At 42.3% G+C, this 16724-nt stretch overlaps 1 protein-coding gene across 1 annotated transcript in view; it reads right to left on the reverse strand.

The window, feature by feature from the left end:
• The window catches only part of LOC110023185 (uncharacterized protein At1g04910-like), a 23589-nt gene that overhangs the window by 4379 nt on the left and 2486 nt on the right, over positions 1–16724 (reverse strand). The window contains exon 7 of the mRNA XM_020722460.1: positions 9841–10317. Within this exon, the coding sequence (XP_020578119.1) occupies positions 9841–10317 (477 nt within the window). The remainder of the gene's footprint in view (positions 1–9840; positions 10318–16724) is intronic.

Consider the following 16724-nt stretch of genomic DNA (forward strand, 5'->3'; position numbering starts at 1 on the left):
GGGGGGACTCTAGCTGGCGAGGAATGGCTATGGATAAGTGATGACGAGCGGCTCAACTTGTTGGATGTCTTAAGGGACCGACATCCCCTATCTGCTGATACTTAGCATATGTCGTCTCTTTTAGCAAAAATGACTTGGTCTTCGGCTTTTCAAGCGGAGTTCAAGAAACTTTCTTATGAGAGACTTCTTAAGCGTGTCGCTCGATCGCACCTAGAGGTGAGCCAGATATCTCACTTGTTAAGACTTGCTTTTATGAAAAAAGCAAACTACCTGAGGGTAGCCAATGATAGCCTGTCAAAGTCCCAAGAGTAAGTTACCCATTTGACCAATGAGCTCTACAAGGTTTGTGACAATTGAAACTTTGCCAGATTGATGTAGCAGCAGTCCGAACATAGGGAAGAGAAGCTAAAGAAGGAGGTCGTTAAGATCAGGACGACATTGGAGTCACTTGTACACCACGCGGAGTTAAAGGGTCAGTTTAGGTTGGGGATCAAATACGCTACCCAGCAGTTCGTTCATCACGATTTTATCGACCTGAAGTTCCTCGGCCCATCCGAGTTTAGTGCTTTGATCTCAGATCTGATCCCTCGGAAGAAAATGATGGCTCAGGTAGCGAGCACAAATTTTCCTGCGATCAAGGAGAGGATCGATCAGGTACTCAGTAGTGCCCAGGCTCTACGAGGACTTTTTTTTGTCTAAAAATATGTCAGTATTATACAAAAAGACGTGTAATTCTTTACAAATTAATGAAATGAAATCCTTTGCCTTTTCATAATTATTTTCGCCACTTGGGCTTGTTGCAAAATTTTTTGTTTTACCTGTGACATTGGCTTTCAAAGAGGCTTGCTCTCGGGTCGGCCCGTGGATTCAAAGAATCGATTTGACCATAATGTCTCAGTCGGTTGACTCTTATTTCTTTTGTTCGCTTATGTCGGGTTGTCCTTTGAGTGGATACCAGTCCTGATCGATTCTTTCTCCCAACACGATCTTGTCGTTACCTGCGAGGGTGATGACAAGAGTTTTAGGGATGACTTTCACTCTCCTTTTGCGGATCTTGTCGCTACCAATGAGAAAGCAACCCCTAAATAATCAATCTAATGTCAAGATTCCACATCGGCTCACGGCTGGAAGGTATCAAATTTTTCGACCGATTACGCAACAACCGATCGATTTCCCTATAATCGCTGAGTCCCTTGGTTTTTCTGGACCTATAGAGGGCTTACCACAATTTTTTCCGCTCGCGTGTGCCTTCATCCCTTTTTCGCCTGCCATGTACAGATTTTGTCGTCAACTGTAGGGGGCGTCCACTTAAGACTTTCGGGGGATCCCAGTTGCTCTTTGCGGATATTGTCGCTAGCGAGTAGGGGAAAGGCCCTTGATACCCTGGCCCGCAGGTCTTACGAGGATGTTTGGACTGAGTGATGGCCCGACATTATTGATCGTCATGCGATCTCCAACTGCTCGCTCTTAGCGTTTGGCCGCCGTAAGTCTCTGAGTTTATGGGCAAGGGTTTGAAACATACCTGACCGAGTCGAATTCCCCAAGTCCCGAGACCACTCCGCGCTAATTCCCTTTTTGAGAACTGGCAACGCATTAAAGGCTAATTGAAAGCGACATTTTGTTTCCTTTTCGGGAAATGAAATAACGCGATGTCCCATCAATGCGCTGAGTTAGTGACTATTTGTCAGGTGGTCCCCCCTCCCCGCGAACAGTGAACTTTTCCTCCCTATATAAAGGGGGGAGGTTCACGGTGTTCTTGACTTTTCAACATGTGTATCGGACTTGCGAGAGCGGAGAGCAGTCGGACGTCTCCTTACACAGCCGATGGTAGAGAAAATTTGCCATTGATGCGAGTTCTCGCTGTCTTGGGACCGGAGCCCTCATATTACTTTTTCTGCGAGTTGTGCATCGAAGGAGAGGGTTTTCTGCGAGCCGGCCATCAAACCTAGCCTGAATCGAGTTAGATGTCCGAGCAGAGAACCTTCACACGAACAAACGGGGTGGACTTTTGGAGGGGTGCTAAACTCACCACCTCAACAGTGTTTGTTTGGTTGTTGTTGTCGGTCGTATGAGGTTCGTTATGTCTCTTAACGCCTCCTTACTAGGGGTTCCGAGAGAAAAACGTGACACCTCCGGTGGCAATGGGTTTTGTTCCCGCTCATTCTTGTTGTCCACAATTGCAGTAAATAGTCAAAACTTTGCGAGAGTGTGGGCAAGGATTCCTTTCGCTCATGGACGCATTTTTCTTTCTAAACAGAGGCTTCAAGGTGTAAAGGAATTCTTAGGCCCAATCGGAAGGGGCCCGAGTTGGATCTCTGGGAGAGAGGTGACCGCTTGGACAACGTTTCTCCTGCCCCCCCCTTCTTCCCCCTCTGACTCGAGGGGGATCCGGAGTAATACGCTTCCGGTGTTCACGATAAGGGTTTCCTTTGTGTACAAAATGTTGGGGAATTTACCTCCCTTTCATTTCTTTTGGCGGCATTTTGTACACAAGGGAAGGTTGTGATGAAGAGAGTGGGTCAAGCTGGATTTCTTGGAGAGAGCCGGCCAGGTCCAACCAACCTCTGAGCCACGACGACGCCCTAGATAGAGGGGTGCACTTGTCTTCCAAATGATGCGGTTCTCTCTCCTTAATTGTGTCGGTCATTACTCATACTATGGAACAATCATCCCTTCGAAGGTTAGTTTCAGTCTAAAGAGTTGTAAAGTATGTACCTTATATCTCAGTCGGTCGAAGTGCCTTGTACCTTTTCCTTGGATTGAATAAAAATCATGTTTTGTTTTGTGTTCACCCATATTTCTATTGTATTGTGGTTATCTCAGTTGTTAACTGGCCGGAGGCTCCTCTCCCCGAACTTTCGCTTGGTGCGATCTAGAGTTTGGTTGGTAAGGACAATCATTCGGCGGAGGTCGGCTGGACCAAGTTCCCCAAGTATCTTAGGGAGCTAAGACATTGAAATAAGAATTAGTTGTCGTTTATTGCATTGAACAAAATTACAATAAATAACGACACTTCCTACAGGGTATATAAGGAATAAATTTAGAAAACAAAGAGTTTTTCTAAGGAAAAAACTACTTCAAGTCGTCTCTACTCCATGTTCATGAGAGTTGTTTTCAAACGTATGTTTTTCGTCGATACGACCCGGGCGAGACACGTGGCAGACAATATAAGGTCCGCTCCAAGTCTGATCTAACTTGTCGACCGTCTATCCGCGAGCTACTAGATCGGCCTTCTTTAAGAGAAAGATCTCTTGGGATGAAAGTCTTCTCTTAAACATACTTGTCAAAATAACGAAGGTTTCGCCTCTAAATCTCCTCCTGTTCGAGCATCGAACGAGTTCGAGTTTCTTCCATGAGGTTGAGGGCTAGCATCGCCCCTTCAATGTTAGTGTGTTGCCACTTGGCTAGTTTGTCTCCTATGAACAAAGAGGCTTTAACGATCATTTCAATGTGATGATCATATTCGACCGGCAGCACATCCTCCATTCCATGGGTTAATATGAACGGTGCTTGTTCGATTGTCTTAGTAGCATCATTCGGATCTCCAAAAACACCAAAGGTAGCAGGTACGCCCAGCTTCTCTTAGCTCCTTCGACCTTTTTCCTCAATAGATTCAGCATGAGCTTGTTAGCTGCCTCAACTTGCTCGTTTGTCCTAGGGTGATAGACCGAGAAGAACTTCAGATGAATCCCTTGTCCTGCGCAGAAGTCCTTTACTTGATGGTCGGGAAATTGAGTCTCGTTGTCAATGATGATGATGAGCGACAATCCATACCTGCAGATCAAATTGGACCATATGAAATTTTGGACTGCTTTTGTGTTGAATTGAGCAAGAGGCTTTGCTTCATTTCATTTTGAAAAATAGTCGACCGCCATCAAGAGAAACTTTCACTGACCTTTAGACGAAGGAAAGGGCCCGAGAATGTCAAGTCCCCACACGGTGAAAGGCCAAGGACTGACTATCGGTTGCAGCTTCTGAGTCAGCTGATGATGTAAAGGCGTGTATTTTTGACACAGCTCGCACCTTCTCCAGAAGTCGGCCGTGTCTTTCAGGAGCACCGGCCGGAAGTATCCCAACTGTTGTATACGGTAAGCAAGAGTCTTCCCTCCAGAGTGGCCGGCACATTCCCTGAAATGCACCTCCCATAGCACACCTTCGACTTCGTCCTTTCTCAAGCACCATAGGTATACTGAAGTAACCGACCTTCCGAATAACTTTTCGTCGATTAACAAGTACAGGGCGGCTTTAATTGTAAAATATCTAGGATTTTTTATGCTTTATTCTACCTTTCCAGTCTCCAGGTAGTGGATTTATGGTTCCATCCAGCTCTTGGTCCCGTCGACCGCTAGCTCCATGACCTATAGTTCATCGATTGTTGGCCTGGTAAGTTTTCTAGGTATTCCTGCCAAATTGACATGTTTGGAAAGGATAACGGCAATTTGATTGTCCTCCCGACTGACGTGCTCGATGCGAAAGATTTGGAATCTTCTAATTTCCTTTCGTGTTTTAGCGAGGTATCTGGCCATTAGCTCGTCTCTGGGTTCAAATTCTCTGTTAACCTGATTTACGACCAATAAGGAATCATACATTACTAGGATGTCTCAGGCGCCTATCTCATAGGTCAGGCAAAGTCCGACGATAAGTGCTTTGTACACTCCCTGATTGTTCGTGATGTCGAATTCTACCGAGATCGCCTGGTAGAGATGCTCTCTGGTTGGGCTGCATAAGACTGACCCCAGTGCTACTGTTGCCTGTTTGGAGGCTCCGTCGATGTAGAGAATCCATGTTCTGTCTTCAGTGATGATTCCCTCATCTAACTCCTCTGTCGAGGAAAAGTCAACCAGAAAGTCTGCGATTGCTTGGAATTTGATTGTCATCTGAGGAGCATAAGTAATCTTGAATTCGTTGAGATCCACCGTCCATTTTTAGCAAAGTGCTCCAGTTGTTTGAGTACAGATTTCAATGAATGGTCTGTGATGACTCAGATCAGAAGCATCTAGAAGTACGGTCGAAGCCTGCGAGCAGAAATAATCAAAATGAAGATTAGTTTTTCCATAATCGGGTACCTAGTTTCGGCCCATGAAGCATTTGGCTTGTGTAGTAGATTGGGTGTTGTTTTCCCACCTCTTGAATCAGAACTGAGCTTACAACCTCTCATCGGACTCCTAGGTGCAGTGAAAGCTCTTCTGCTAACTTCGGCTTGGGGAGTTGTGGTGGGGACATTAAAGAATCTTTCAAATTTCTGAACACCTCCTCACATTCTCTCTTCCATTCGAAACGCTGATTTTTCCTTACTGTCTTAAAGAAAGCCGCACACTTATCGCACGACTTCAGGATGAAACGGCTGAACCCGGCAATATGATCGATCAGTCTCTGAATTTCCTTGGTTCTCCGTGGGGGTGGCATGTTTAAGATCGCCTGTACCTTTCCGGATTGCTTTTAATCCTTCTGGAGTCAATAAGAAGCCGAGAAATTTCTCGATCGACGCCCGAAGGTGCACTTGAAGGGATTTAATCTCGTATTGGATCTTTTGAGTGTCCCAAAGGTCTCTTTTAGATCTTCGAAGTGTCATTCGGTTGATTTACTTTTTACTAGAATATCATCAACATACACCTCAATGTTCTTTCCTTTTTTATTAGAAAAAATTACACTCATGAGGCGCTGATTGGTCGCCCCAGTGTTTTTTAGCCCGAAGGGCATTAAATTAAAACAAAATATGTCTTATGCAGTAACAAATGTCGTTTTCTCTGCGTCGATCGAGCATGTTTATCTGGTGATAGCTGGAGAGAGCATCAAAGAAACTCATCACCGAGTATTCGACCGCTATGTCTACCAAGGTGTTAATCTTCAACAGGGGTAGGTGTCCTTTCGGCAAGCGGCGTTAAGCTTGGTGAAATCGTCATACATTCGTTACTTGTCGTTGGCTTTCTTGACCGTGAAAACGTTCGAAAGCAAAGTTGGGCATGGACTTCACGAATATAGTCCGCTTCTAACAACTTTTGTACCTTTGCCCCTATTGGTTCGGTCAAAGTTCTGGCAATCAATCGAATATTTTGTTGGAATAACCAAGAGTAGAGGTTGATGTTCAACCAGTGGCATGCTGTGTCGATTGAAACACCGGGCATTTCTGTCGTGATCCAAGCAAACACTTCTCGGTGCTCCCGAAGCGTCTTTATCAGCTAGTTCCTAGATCCAGTATCAAAATGTTCACTGATTAGGAAAACTGTATCAAGTTCTTCGTTGGAAACAGGTACCTGAAGGACGGCCTCACGGGTCTCAAGACCCCTCTCCATCTTGATATGGATGTCGAGTGGTTCATGGTCGATACTCAAAACCACTCGCAAATAGTAGCTTCTAGACTACTCAAAGTTTGCCCGAATCATGATTATTTCCCCGTCGCTTCGCAACTTTGTTGTCACATGGTAGGTAGAAGTCACAGCTCGGTAGTTGTTTAAGAGTGGCCGACCGAAGATAGCATTATAGGTCGGCTGAGACTCTTCTATGAGGAAATCTTTTGTGTAGTTATACTGCTTCCCCGATTCTCCCCAAGAGATGGCAAGGGCGAGGCCCAGCGCCTCCATCCTTTCTTCGAAGAATTCGAACAACGGTCTAACCGATATTGTCAACCGAACGATTTTTAAGCCAATCTTATCGAACATTATTTTGAACAGAATATTCACTGAACTTTCTGTGTCGACGAGAATAATGCCAACCCAGCATTTGTTGATCAGTATCGTGACAACGATCGCTTCATAGTAGGGTTTCCCCTTCGGTGAGATTTGCATCTGTGAAGACAATTGGTAAAAGGTTACCGTGTTTAAGGGATGATGGAGAATACCTTTCATGAGCGTTGTCACTTTAAGTCGGAGGGTCACGGTCCCCCCCTTAAGATGGCGGGATTATTCCTGCTACGTGAATCCCGTTCGCCCAAACAGGTCCTTTTGAGAGATCTCCTGCCACCGGTTTACCCTGTCGCTGTGTGCGCACTCCGACCTCAACAAACTCTAAGTTTCCCGGCGCAGATGAGTTCTTTGATTAAGTTCCGTAGGTGAAGGCATTCCTCAGTGTCGTGACCATGGACACGATGGTATTGGCAGTATCTCTTTGAATCTCGTAAGGTCGGGGCTTTTTTCAGTGGCTAAGAATGCTTGAAGTAGTACTTGTTTTGGATGGTCTAGGCTATTTCAGCCATTGATACGTTGAGGGTGTCAAACCTTGCATTTTTCTGTAAACATGCGGTCACTCGTAATATTCAACTGATTGTTGATCAAAACATTGTTTTCGGTCATGGTTCCCTCGGTCATTCCTTCGATAATCCCGAGATTGAAATTTCTTATTTCGGTTACCAGCGGAGGAATGATTATCATTTGTTTTCCGCGGTTCGACTAGTTCATTCCGCTTCTTCGAGGGATGGTTGGGCGAACCCTACTTACCCTTCGAAGAGCCCTGGAGGTCTTCGACGAATGTGTACTCGTTCGCCATCTCCAATACTTCTGAAAAACTAGTAGGTTTAAGCGGATTTAAGTCATACCTGAATCGCTTGCTTCGGACTCCTCGCTTCAAAGTTGTTCCGGCTATTTCCGACTTCAGATTTCTAACTTCCAGCATCTCATTCTAGAAGCGGGTGATGTAGGCCTGTAGGCTTTCATTTTCTCCCTGCTTTGTGATCGAGCAGGGTGTTTGAGTCTTTCCTCAGCTTATGCACATTAGTGCGAAACGAAGAGTCTCTTAAACTCGTAGTAACTTGGGATGGTTTTGGTCGGCATAACATAGAACCACCGAATAGATGACTCTTTCAAGGTGGCTAAGAAGAGATGACACATTATAGGGTCGTTAATCTAGAGCAGACTGACGGATGATTCGAACGACGCGACGTGGTCGATCAAGTCGGTACCTCCTTTGTAAGAATCCAGGCAAGGAATCCTTAACTTGGGCAGAGGTATCACTTCTTTGATTTGGTGAGTAAAGGCCCCTCCTGCGAGCGATCGAAAAGGCACTCACATCCATTATTCCCATCGTCTGTTCGTCTGCGCAGATACAGCAGTGTCGGTGTGTTGGGACTCGCCTTGTCCCTCTGTTTGTTGGTTGCTGACCTGATTGTGCAAGAAAGGTAGGTTCCCTAGTGGGAGCCTTTGGGGACGAACCCCTTGGGGTTTTCGCTTCCAAGCGAGGCGTCTGGTCGTTCCTCTAAGTGATTGTTGCGTGGAGGACCTCAAATTGCTCCATCATAAGGGTCATTTGTGCTTATAAGCTCTGGACCTGCGCAAGGATGTCTGGTTGCATAGCGTCTCCATTTGGTTCCATGTGTGCTATCTCGCTTTGGGATATTTCTCCTTCGTAGTTAGCTCTGTTTTTTGTTTAGGCATGTCCACTCTCACCACACCACATTTCAGGATTTTGAATCTCAAATTGTCTCTTTGTGAACACGTCTCGAGAGTTATTGTTGAATGAAGAAGAGAAAAGTAGAGTGAGTCAAGACTTTACTGTTGAGGGAACCGAGGGAGAGTTCAAACGGTTTACCTCCCCTTTGATCGTCTTTTTGTTTGTTATTTATAGGAAAAGGGAACGGTTATGAAAAATGATTTTAATAAAATTAATGCTCTGATTAATTATATGGACTTTATATCATATATGTATTGCAGTTTGAATTCTAACATGGTGGTAATTTATCGGTCGACTAGCTAGACTTCGATAGTTGAGACGACCGACTGAGCGACGACCTTGTCTTGTGTTGGTTGGCCGAGACATCCTATCGAGAGTTGATCTCATCCGTCTTGGCGAAAAGTGGATCGGCCAGTTAACAGTGGTTGAGGGTTCTCGCCTGCGCCCTGGTCGGTCGGTCGACTGATGGGTCAATTTCTTTCATCTGGTGAATCGTGGCTCGTTTGTCACTTAGCCCAAGTCTTACAGGGTTTGAGTCTTCGTTGTCTTGGTCGGTTAGGTGCCTCGGTCGGATATTCCCTTTCACAAGGTCTTGGGCGGATCTTGCCCCTGCTTATGCGAGCCTCAGTCGGATATTCCTTTTCGCAAGGCCTTGGGTGGATCTTGTCGCTGCTTATGTGAGCCTCAGTCGGATATTCCCTTTCGCAAGGCCTTGGGTCTTGTCGCTGCCTATCCGGCGAGACTCGTTGCCGAGATGATTTGCGTCTCACTTTTGGCAGATCTTGTCGCTATCGAGCGGGAAAAAATCTCCAGAGTTTTGACCCATTCCGGGTTTAAAGACGCGGCTTCTCATGTTTGGCTTTGAATTTTCGGTCGTCGCTTACCTCAGAGGGAAGCTTTTTACCCCCGGTCAGTTGTTTTTTTTTAGATTCGTGTTGGTAGTTCTGGTGCATACACATAAATTTTTATTTAATTATGAATTAAAATTAAACTTTCGTTTGATTATCTATCTCTCTTTCTAAAAAATGGGAGTAATTTTTCCCTCCATCCCTCCCAATATTTTACTCTCAAATTGGAAAAGTACCCATTTAATAATAATATATACAACAAAAGATCCCTCCACTTTTTTCTTCTATAATACTAAATATCTTCAACTCCCTTGCACCATTTACTACATAAGATAGAAATTAAGTCAATTTCAAGAAAATCAAGAAAAAGAAAACCAAGAGCGGATCCACAACATCCTATCATCAAATTGGCATCAAACAATTCTCCTATACTGAGTGCTTTTTTTTTTCTCGAACAAATTCCTTTTGGCGGTATTGCTACAATCTATGCAAACTTAGAAAGAAAACTAGGTAGAAGAGTAATTAGTAACTTCTGGAGGTATACAAATGCAACCATAAGCCAAAATACAAATGTGAAAAATAATGTAGAAGGGAGTGAAGAAGGAGATACCTATCTGGATTTATTGTTTTTTTGAAGTTCTCAAACCGCCTGTGACCCTGCACAGCCTTTGCCATATTTCCATCATATGTGTAAATAAAAACATCACTGTGAATAGCAACAACGTAATCCAACCCAGCAAGCATGTTCTGGTGATTTCTGAAAGGTCTAAGATCCTCTTCTTTAGATAAGGTTGAATGAGAGTAGATGTTTGGAAAATCATCGGTAAGATACTTCATGCTTCCAAGTCCAAAGGATTCACCAGCCACCAAGTATATACGTGTGCTTGATGGAAATCCCAATCCTTTGAGGAGAAGGGATGTTTCCCTAGGAGTTAAAGGGCAACCACCCTGCTTTCGTTTCCCAAAACCATCAATAACCTTGTCCTTCCAATGGACCACATTATAACGCATTTCTCGAAGTTCCTTGTCTTCATTTGTTGTCAAATTATAGCTACAACCTGTAAAAGCAAGCATGTCTTTTTCATATCTGCAAAAGGTGAAAATCAAATTACTTCTTAAAGCTGCCAATGTGACCCTGAAACTGACAAACAAGGACAAGGGAAAAGAAAACATAGAAAAGAACTTGTAAAAGCAAGCACGTCACAACAATGAACACTCCTTTGACCTTTGAATAAGATTGTTGAAAGATACAGCAGCACATGAACAGTTTGCACAGAATTTAGCATTACATAACACACGCAAGATTATTTAACTCAGCCTATCATTATGTGTAGAAAATCTAAGCTGGATACTGTCAGAATTATATATAAAAATTAAAAAACATTCCCTCCACCTTATAAAATCGTATCAAATATGCTATTTGTACTGCAGTGACTTTGTGGGGCTAATTTGGTTCAAGTTTTTTAGAATAAATGCTTCTGAAAGTCTCATTCTACAATGCAAAAGTGTTTGGTTAAGCTTGTTAGATAGAAGCATAATCATCTGGGGTGATCCTCACAGCATTCTGTGCATCAAGCCGAAGAGGAAGTAACACAAGTTGGAATCCGTCCAGCCATCCAATTCAGACACAATCCAAAAAAAAAAAACTGCAGTTGCTAGATGGAAGCATAATCATCTGGGATCATCTCAGCATTCTGTGCAACAAGCCAAAGAGGCAATAACGCAAATTGGATTGCGTCCAGCCATCAAATTCACACACAAACTACAGTTTTAGGGCTTGTTTGGGACAATGTTATTTTTTCTTTTATTTTTAAAAATAAGTTTGTTTAGTTTGTTTTTTACATGTTTTATTTTTTGTTTCTAAAACCAAATTTACATATTTTTAAAAACACTCAAAACAACATTTAAATATTTCAAGTGTTTTTAAAAATAACTATACTTTAATAAAATAACCAAACATGTTTTATTTCGGATCAAAGGATAAACAAAACAAACATAGAAAATTAAAAACAAAATAGCCATTTGAGATCACTTTTTTTTTTATTTTATATTTTTGTTTTTATCGTATTATGTTTACATTTTGATCTAAAATAAAACATGATCTGTATTTGATTATAGTATGGCTGCTTTTAAAAACACTCAGAATTTCTAAAAATTATTTTGAGTGTTTTAAAAAATATTAATTTATTTTTAAAAATAAAAAATAAAAGCAAGTAAAAGACACACTAAATAAATATATTTTTAAAAATAAAAAAATAAAAAAACAAAAAAAATTCAAAACAAGTTCTTAACTATGTTTGAATGCACTACATTTTATCTAAGTTTTAACTACTTTTTTCGATGAAAACAACATGACATACAACAAAAAGCTGAAAACAACACTAGTAATATGCAAACGTAAGACAATTTCTTGATGTATGAGTTTAAATGAATTATGTTAAATATGCATACATGCATATAAACAATATATATATATATGTGTGTGTGTTATAAGTGTGGGTTTTAGTTTGGAACTGGTGGCCACTATCCCCTTGTAATTATTTTTTGATGCAATAAAATTTTCTACGGGATATATTTTGGGTTTTTAATTTTCTTCTTTCTCTTTTTGTGTGTTGTACCGTATGGGTTGGGTGTTTATTTGGGTCCACTCATACAACTTATCTGTACCTCTTTCTCCTTAATAAAATTGCCCTTGTGCTTTATATATATATATATTAGAAAGCTCAAGGGCTAATATATTAAACTGAAAGGAAGATACAGATATATTGTATAAGAGGGCCCAAGCATAACACCCTACCCACACGGTGGTTCCAGAAAAAAAAAATACAAAAAAAATACCTGAGAGCCCAAAAATCAAAAGTGTCGAAACACGTAGTATCAGGTAGCTAGAGAGCAACCTAATGTTGTCTTGTCTCTGCCTCTAGTTCTAGGAAAGAAGTCAGCTAACGAATTGATAAGATGAGTGTCATTGCTAGTAGTAACCAGTGTATCGTCCAATAAGTTCCTGAACTCTAGTCAGCCTCCATTCTTCTTCTTCCTCCTAGAATAGACTCGTCATTCCTCATCTGATGACCGGCTCATCTGATCAGTGGATGGGTTTAAAGTGTGTCGGACAAGTGTAGATTGTTGAACATTGGAAGCATCTACTTGTTGTACCAACTGATCTTTTATTGGATCAAATGAGTAATCTCGTGTGTCTTGGCACGTAAGTGGGTCTTCTTCAATAACAGTGAGTGGTATAGACACATTTGGATCAGTAGTAGTAGTATGGGGAGATGTTTCATGAGACTCCAGAGTACCATGCTCCAATCCAGCAGCTGGAATAGAGTGTTCAAAAGCAAGAGCATCCAGGGGTAGAACGGCTTGAGTATGATGGTCTTCATCTGAAACAACAAAGAATTGAATAGGAGGGTCATCAGAAAATTTCCCATCATGAACAGCGCCAGTCAGATGAGCAGAGGTATATGCGGCGTTGGAAAGAGGGTCGAGTTGAACATATATTTTGTATAATCTATTTTAGTTAACTTAATAATACATATTCCTAATCTAAATATTCAGCTAGAAGAGAAATAAATCAAAATAAAGACATTGAAAATAATTAAGTTTCTAATTATAGAAAACTCTTAATTTAGCTGACTGATTTCTATTCTTCCTGATTGACATCTCCTCTCAAATTGATGCTGACTGATCAGGAAGCATCAATTTGTCAATAAGAAGCTGATAACATTGTCGGGACAAAAAATCCTCAATAAAAATCCTCAAGCCATGAATGTCGAAGCCGAAGAGACAACTCCTGAACCATAACATGATTTCAGCAAAGAAAAACAAAAAATCCTTTATTATTGTCGTCCAAAAATTCGAATCATAGCCACAAGAATGATCCACGTCCAGTTACACGATCCAAATGCTACCGATCATAGCCCACAAATAGGATCCAGATGTTATCGATCATAGTCTACAAGTAGGATCTACGTTTTGATCCAAATGCTACCGATCATAGCTCACAAATAGAATCCAGTTACACGACCCAGATGTTATCGATCATAGCTACAAGTAGGATCCGCGACCTGATCCAAATGCTACCGATCATAGCCCACGAATAGGATCCATTTACACGATCCAGATGCTATCGTTCATAGCCTACAAGTAGGATTCACATCCTGATCCAAATGTTACTAATCATAGCCCGCAAGTAGGATCTGTGTCCTGCTATACGATCCAAATGCTATTGATTCTTCCGGCGACGACAAGGACGATTTGTTCATTGATCTTCACGCCAAAAGTGTTGAAGCTGAGATGTCGAAGTCGTGGGTCTAGGAAGGAGTGTCGAAGCCGAGATTATCGAAGCTTAAGATCAAGGATTTGATTTTTCCGTTCTAGTCGACGAGTTCCACGTCGGCGACTTCTTTGGTGATTTGGGTGTACTGTTTTCTTCGTCGGAGATAGCGGTTGACATCGGCCAAGCATCTGCAAGCAAGTTCCGCTAGGGAGAACTCAACGATGACGCTGAAGACATGGATTTCTATCTTCCATCGAGGATGGTAATTGGACCCGATGAGAACGGCGTGAAGAAGGTGACTGAGTACAAGTTCAACGATGATGGAAACAATGTTAAGATCACAACCATGACACGCATCAGCAAGCTTGTGTGCGCGAGGCTTAGCAAGCGTGCTTTGGAGTGTCGGGCATGGGCAAAGTTCGGTGATGCTGCGCACGAGGATGCGCAGCCAACTTACTATGGTCTCTATGGAAGAAATAGTTCCTCCCTTCCCGTCCCGCAAGGTCGGAGGGAAGGGAGTCTTGGCGGTCCTCCAACGACTATGGATGGTTAGGGCAAAAATCTGACTCTGATATCATGTCAAAGTTTTGAGAAAAATAAGTTGAATTTTGAATAGGCTCGATGTCTTTTCCTTTTGTTTTCATTTCATTAAATAATAATCTTACAATCTAGTTTAGGTACAAATATTCTGTATAATCTATTTTAGGGTAACTTAATAATTTATATTCCTAACCTAAATATTCTGCTAAAAGGAAAATAAATGCTTGAAGGAAAATAAATCAGAATAAAGATATTGGAAATAATTTAAATAAGGAAGCTCCTAATTATAAAAAACACCTAATTTAGCAGTCTGATTTCCGTCCTTCCTGATTGGCATCACCAGCGTTCTCTTCTCCCTTTCTAGGATTGTATCAGGCAAGAAGGTGCTCCGGTATAACTCATCCTGAGATTATGTGTTTCTTTCCCTTTCAGTTATTGTCGCTGCTGCAGCAGCTCCACACCACCCCCCCTCCTAGCCACTAGCGGCTTTTCTCACATTTGTATGCTTCCAGCCATCAGTTCCAGACTTTCTATGGCCAACTTGTTGTTGCCACAGTCTCATCCTTACTGCCAGCTGTGCTACAAATCCATCTAACGGTTTACCTGTTGTTGTCACCTTGCATCCCAATACCCAACTGTCCTCACACCCCTCAAAGTCCTACGTCAGTTGCCTTCTTTATGACTGTGTGTTGATGTTGTCGGTCCTAGACAACAAACAGGCTGCTGTCAATCACCTCCCAGACCTATTATAGATCTCGCTACACTTACTTGCAGCAAGTCGAAGCCGTAGCCCCCACTTCCATTCCTATTGTACCGCCAACACTCCACCCCCTTCTACCATGCCAATTATACCCCTCCCTTCCTTTCTACCACCCAACGATCTCCTTCTCCTTAGCCCAAATTAGGTCTGTGTTGTGTATTTGTTGTTATTTCCTTTTATCGTATGTGTTGTTGTAACCCTATCAAAATTCAACAATAATATTATTCGCATTTTATTTGTGGTTTGAGTTTTTCCTTTGATATCATTTCATATCAGAGCTATCCCAACCCTAGTTTCATCCTAGGATTTCTTAGCATCCGCCCTACCCAAGCCACCACCACCAAAATTTTTCTTTCTTATTGTCAAACCCTATCCAAAATTTTGACCTAACCCTAACTCCCACAGTTGAGTCAAAATCAACAACCATAAATTACTTTTCCTACACCTCAACGGGTCTCCTACACTCTCTTCCACCTCCCAACCCAAAGTCCTAATTATGCCAACAAATAGATACATGCCCAAGCCTTCGCGGAAAGAGATACAGCGGGAGATCCGTCGGCTTCAGCGGAAGCTTACAGATATTGAGGATGAAATCCAATGAGAGATTACCCTCGACGTGATCTAAATAGTCAAAGGGGAGAACGAAAGAATCTGAGAATGAAGTGGGAGACACAATACTAGTTCCTACCAGCTTACTACAGACAGAAACTTCAAACTAGCTTTAGAAATGGAAGAACTACACCACCGAGCGACCCCCACATCCTACAGGTAGAGGTCAATCTCAGAATCTTATAGCCAGAGTGCACTCAAGAGAATACCCAAAACGACTCTATTAAAGAACAAACAGATTCAGAGTAGAGAACAAGGTCGCATCCCTAAATCTATCACAGTCAGAAAGTTTTACAAGTGCCACAGATTTGGACATGTGGAATCAGAATGCACAAATATGGGAGAGATTTGTTTCACTAAGTAGGGTGTTGATGAAAAATTGGGCAATGACACGGTGGTCCGAAAGAAGAAGACGTTAGAGAGGATTCTCCACTTGTAGCCAACAAGAAAGAGAAGCCACCGATTTCAGTTGACCCTGAGATAGAGATTTCAGTTGAAGTAACAGTCGTAACTCTAGAAAGTAGTGACTCTGAGGTAATGGGCAATCAAGCAGAGAAAGAGATTATGGTGTCTCGAGCTAGTATTTTGCAGACTTTGAGAGGAAAATCAGTATGACCGGTCTTTGATGTCTACAAGGGTTATTAGTTTTGAAGAGCCAACATCATATACAGGGTTACCACAAATAAGGGAAATGCTGATATTTCGGATTTTATAGACCCCCTCCTGAGTTGTCCCTACGGAGAGAGCTCCAACATGTCCGAAAAGGAGTCATTTTGTGTTATGCTTGGAACATTACGGGGAGCATTTTAGATGTTAGCTTTAGCTCAATGGGCCATCAGTAGATGTCCACACAAGAGAGGTGAACCTCAGCTTAGAAATGTACCCTAGGAGCTTGAGGAGGAAGAAAATTCTTTAATGGGATCCAGACCCTGTCATAGAAGACATCCCTCCTTCACTAGTGAGAGTGACACAGTCTGCCACAAATTTCATCCCATAATTGATTTCTTTTCACACACTTGTTCATCAATGAGAATGAGAAGTGGAAGGAGAAGGTTTCAAACTTAAGGGCTCGAGAGTTATATTGCAGGAACCCACCTCTATATGCAGTTCCCGCTCAGGAAGTGTCAAAAGAGGACGAATACATATTCTACAAAAATGTGCTGCAGAATGACAACACCGCATGATCGACCTACCAGGGGGCTTCACGTTGTGATATAAGGAGTCAGAAGCTTTGACGAATTAGGTCAAAGCTCTCCTAACCTCGGGAGAATGGTGCGAGGGGTAGGGGGTGTTGAACCGGTTCAGC

Source organism: Phalaenopsis equestris, unplaced genomic scaffold (assembly GCF_001263595.1).
Source record: "Phalaenopsis equestris unplaced genomic scaffold, ASM126359v1 Scaffold000221, whole genome shotgun sequence".
NCBI classification, from domain to species: Eukaryota; Viridiplantae; Streptophyta; class Magnoliopsida; order Asparagales; family Orchidaceae; genus Phalaenopsis; species Phalaenopsis equestris.